The 4,814-nt window shown below is 51.8% G+C and overlaps 1 protein-coding gene across 1 annotated transcript; it reads left to right on the top strand.

Annotated features, from left to right (window-relative positions):
- Positions 1 to 998: 998 nt before the first annotated feature.
- Positions 999 to 3,674, top strand: LOC306809875 (perilipin-3-like; the record flags this gene model as incomplete). Its single annotated transcript, XM_079321779.1, is given in 10 exon segments — positions 999 to 1,063; positions 1,500 to 1,680; positions 1,942 to 2,020; positions 2,221 to 2,386; positions 2,389 to 2,457; positions 2,783 to 2,952; positions 3,080 to 3,208; positions 3,308 to 3,344; positions 3,347 to 3,598; positions 3,601 to 3,674. Coding segments are annotated over 9 exon segments (1,047 nt in total). The 5' UTR covers positions 999 to 1,063; positions 1,500 to 1,609.
- Positions 3,675 to 4,814: the final 1,140 nt, after the last annotated feature.

The following is a 4,814-nucleotide window of genomic DNA, read 5'->3' as shown; positions in this document are numbered from 1 at the left end:
GACCTGGCTCCTTCCTGCTGCTTCCCAGAGCTGTCAGTCCCTGAGGGTCCTGCCTTGCCCCATCCCAGCCACTGTAAAGAGGCAGGAGGGGATGCTGGAGCATGGTGAGTGCCTGATTCATTCTTGCTGGAGTTCTACTCACCTCCAACAGGTAAAGAAAAAGGTATAGTTCTGGAATTTCTGGGAGGAATAGTCAGGTGTTGGGGTGTGATAGCAGCAAGGCACACCCTTGAGCTTGGTTTTCTCCCCGTTCAGTTGTTGCTGTTTCCTTTAGTCAAGAATTTCTTGGAGCCTTGGTGGGGAGGTGATGCCTTTTTCAGAGGCATCAGGCACAATTAGGGGAATGAAAAGCAGTTCTATTCATTGAAGGGCCTTCAGGTGCATTTAGGGCAAAGGGGCTGCACCCCAAAATGGACAGTGGGCCACTGGTTTTCACACTTTTATGAGTTTGGCCCATTTGCATATTGGGGGTTAATCTCCCAATTACAGCTTCAGCTAATGAAGTCATTCACCCCAAGTTTGCTGCCCCAACTCACTTTTATTTACATTTCTCAGGGCCTGAGGCAGTGAGGTGTCCTTGATTCCCAGCCTGGAGAGGAATTGTGTCTGACCCAAATGGGAAAGCAGTGGCTGACACTGAATATTGAGTTTAGAGTTACAGACTAAAGAATTGTAGGGTTACAAATGGAAAATATAGAAGCTAAAATCCTAAGGCATCAGAGGAAGGAAGTACCTTGTGCCTCTCCTAAATATATTAATAATATTTGGTCTCTAGGGTGAGGGGAGAATGTTCCCCTTGTTCCTTTGATTATCACAAACCACCTGGACTTACACTTAAAGCCAGGTAGATTTGTAAGGCACAGACCCCTCCTATGGAGCCATTTTGGGGTTTGCCCTGAACAGGCAGTAAAGGAACTTCTCTCTTCTATGACCCTGGATGGAAGTGTCCCCTTGCAAGGGGGATCTTACCTAAAGCCTTGGTGTTCCTTGCATTCCAGCTGCCCTGGCCTCTGCTGTGCCCACCAAAGAGGAGGTTGCCCAGAGCTCCCTGGAGGAGCAGCAGGTCAGTGCTCCCTGTGTGGCTGAGGGGAGATGAGCCCCCCCAAAATTGGGATTTTCCTCTGCTCAGGCTGTGCCCTGCAGCTTCTGAGTGACAACACAGACCAAGATGTGGACCTAACGTCCCTGTAACCTCTTAGGCTCAGTAAAATTACCTGGTTCTTGGCTAGGAAAGATGTTTCTCTAACTCAAGAATTGAGTTCACCCCCAAGCTTGGTTGTTCTTTGTACTAGAGGAAAATGTTCCTGGGGTGGACCATCATTAATGCCAGAGCTCCCCAGCTCATGTCACAAGTGAGTTCTGGATTTAATTAGGTGTGTAAGCAAGGCAGGAGTTTCTTCCTCAGGTGGGCCAGGTGGTTTGGTGACAATTCCTCCCACACAGGGAATTTCAGAGCTGTGTTTGGAGCTTCATGGCTGCACTTCCCTTTGCTGTTCCAGGCTGCAGGGAAGGGGGTGGCCAGTCTGAGCCTGCTGAGCTCTGCCTGTGACATGGTTTCTGCAGCTCATGCCTCCCCCAAGGAGAGGCAGCCCTGCCTGAGGTCAGTGTGATGCTGCAGGGAGGGGAGGGCAGAGTGTGGGTGCTGTGTGCAGCCAGTGCTGGCCACCCTGCAGCCCCACAGTGAATCCCTGGGAAGGGGAGGAGGGACTGGGAGGGACTGTCCAGCTCCTTCACACCTGGGAGGAGTGTGGGATGAGGAAATTGCTATGGGGGGGGACAACTGGCTTATAAATAAAGCTAAAGCTGGGCCCTAATCCCAGCAGTGTGATGCCCAGGGATTGATTCTGATGCTGACTTTCCTAAAATTGGTTTTTGCAAGGTGGAACTTGAGGTGAAATTGCAAAAAAACAAGTTTTGGCACTTTTTAAATTCTCTCTTCAGTTGCTGCAGTAAGTATGCTTCCAAGGGTTTGGATAAAGTGGGGGAGAAGCTGCCACTCCTTCCAAAGCCAGTGGAACAGGTGAGAATTAAAGGCTGTGCTGTGCCTGGCTCTTGTGGGATTTCTAAGCCAGGGAGTGATGTAGGCTCACACACCTGTGATGAAGCTCCTACCACAGTAAACACTGAACTGACACTGTGCTGTGTGTCCTCTTGGTGCAGTTCAGGATTTCAGTGGGAGACACAAGCCACCCATTCTCTGCCATTCCTCCTGTTCCCCAGGTTCTCCCTGGCACAAAGGAGCTGCTGTCATCCAGAGTGGCTGAGGTGAAGGAGGGAGTGAGCAGCAGAGTGCAGGAGGTGCTGGATGTCACCAAGGACCCTGTGCAGAGCAGTGAGGGGGATGCCAGACCCACAGTGACCAGTGCTGCTGGGCTGGGACAGACAGGGCCTGTGGAGCAGAGGCTGTGCTGGGGATAGCAGAAGGTGACTCTCTCCCTGTTGGAAAGGAGGAACTAGGTAAGGAAAGGGTGGATGTGGCTGTGGAAGTGGGAACTCCTGCACTGGGGATGGTCAGCCCCATTCCTCACCCCACTGCTCTGGAATGGGGCTGATGGCAAGAAGAGAATCCCAGAATGTTTTGGGTTGGAAGGCACCTTAAAGCTCATTTTGGGCTTCTCACCATGGGCAGGGACACCTTCCACTATCCCAGGCTGCTCCAAGCCCTGTCCAAGCTGGCCTTGGGCACTTCCAGGGATGGGGCAGCCCCATTGGAGGGTACCTGGCTGCCAGTCTGAGGCTGTTGCTGTGCCATCTCTGACCCAGGCACTGCCTCTGTCCCCAGCCCAGCTGGCAGAGTGTGAGGAGGGCACAGATGTGGTGCCCCTGGAGCAGAGGAGGTACTTTGTGCACCTGGGCTCTCTGAGGAGCCTCTTTGCCCACCTGCACTCCACAGCCAGGATCAAGCAGGGCATTCAGGGGGCCCTGGCACAGCTCCACTGCATCCTCAAGCTGGTAGGCAGAGCCCAGCCCTGGAAGGAGGGGACCAAAGCCCTGTCTCAGCCTCAGTGCTGTGCTGAGCAGCTTTGCAATTCCCCAGCTGATCTGCCTGTCCTGGTGCTCTGACCCTCCCCTGCCTCAGATTGAGGCCTTTAAACAAAGATTTAATCAAAAGCTTCAGGAGGGACAGGAGAAACTACAGCAGATGTGGCTGGACTGGAGTAGGAAGTATCTCAAGGAGAGTGCAGATGAAAACCCTGCAGAGCCAGAGGTACCTTCCTGGGAGGGAGGCAGAGGGCTCTGGGCATCCCCTTGGTTTTTAACTTTTTAGGTGAGTCATTCCTGATCGTGTCCTTCCTGCCTCCTCCAGGAGATGGAGTGTCTGACCCTGCTGATGGCACACAGCCTCACCAGCAGCTGCAGCTCAGCTGCCCTGGGGTGGTGGCTGCTGTTCCCTGCAGCCTGCTCAGGCTCACACAGCCCCTCTCTGCCCCCAGGGACCTGCATGCTGCTCTCTCAGGGGCCAGCTCCTCCCAGGAGTGGTCCAGAAGCATCTTCAACCAGAGGGAGCTGGCTGTGATTCAGGAGTGCATGGAGGGGCTGCTGGATGACCTGAAGAGCATCACTGCTCTGTCCTGGCTGGTGGGACCCTTCTCCCCCAGGGGGATCATTCCTCCCAGGAGAAGGCAGAGGAGGCAGGAGCTGGGCACCTGGAGACCTCCAGCACCCCTAGGTAAAGGATAAAGCAACAATTGCTGCTGGCATTAAACACTCAGAAAGTGTAAAGAGTTGTCTTCCTAAAAGCTGCTTGTACTGGCTCATAACTGCTTAAAACAAACTGCTGCATACAAAACCCTGTCTCTGGTGTCTCTTGGCCCAAGACTGGAGTGCTGCTCATGGGTGTGAGTTGTGCTCTTCCCCCATTCCTTGCTGGGGTTCCTCTGTGCACTCAGGGATGCAGGTTCAGGAAGGATCCCAGCTGCTGAGCACTGATGTCCTGGAAGTTGTAATTCCTTCTCTCTCCCAAGCCTGGAGAAAAATGTGTCCTGTGCTGGGGGGGCTGTCAGAGCCCTGGCATCCCTTGGCATTGCAAGAGCCTGGGGAGCCCAGAGCCTTCAGCCTGACCAGGGAATGCTGAGGGACCAGGTGCCTGTGGGACTTGGAGAGGAAAAGCTCTGCTCCTGGCTTCTCATCCTTCAGAGAGAAAAAATTCTGCTCCTGGATTCTCTTTCTTCTGTCTTCAAGACCAGAAAGTGGAATCTGCTGTCATGTGAGTAAAGCTTCTTTCAGAGTTGCTTTTTTTTTTTTTTTGTTTTGGGTTTTTTTTTTTTTTTTTTCTTTGTTTTGTTTGGTTTTTTTAAATTTCTATTTTGGTGGGTTTTTTTTGGTTTTTTTTTTTTTGAGGGGGAGGGATTGTTTTTTTGTGGGGGGTGTTTGGTTTTCTGTTGTGGGGTTTTTTGGTGATTTTTTTTTTGTTTTTTTTTGTTTTTTAAAGTTATTTTTTTAAAGATACTTGAAGTTTTTACATGAGGATCAGAAACAAGGACTGGGGATGGAGCTTTTTTAGTGGATGGTGAATACAGGCTTGAAGAGGTGGAGCCTCCTCCTCTCTCACATAAAAGTGGCCACTTTTCCAGCAGCACTCCTCATCCTCCCCCCTGCTTTGTGCTGAGGCAGCAGTGTGTGGGCTCTGGGTCTGGGCAGCAATTATTCCTTCAAGCAGCACAATCCCCTCATGGAGGGAAGGTTTGGATCCTGATTCCCTGAGCTCAGCATGTGCCACACAAGGCTCTTTCTCCTGTAGCAACCAGTTTGTACTGGAGGCAAAATAATTAGGCAGTTTAAGTTTCCAGGCCAAGGTGTTGCTGAGATGTGAG

Source organism: Erithacus rubecula (genome assembly GCF_903797595.1).
Source record: "Erithacus rubecula genome assembly, chromosome: 18".
Classification (NCBI taxonomy): domain Eukaryota; kingdom Metazoa; phylum Chordata; class Aves; order Passeriformes; family Muscicapidae; genus Erithacus; species Erithacus rubecula.
The sequence above is the reverse complement of the archived record's forward strand: the minus strand, read 5'-3'. Positions and strand labels throughout refer to the sequence as shown.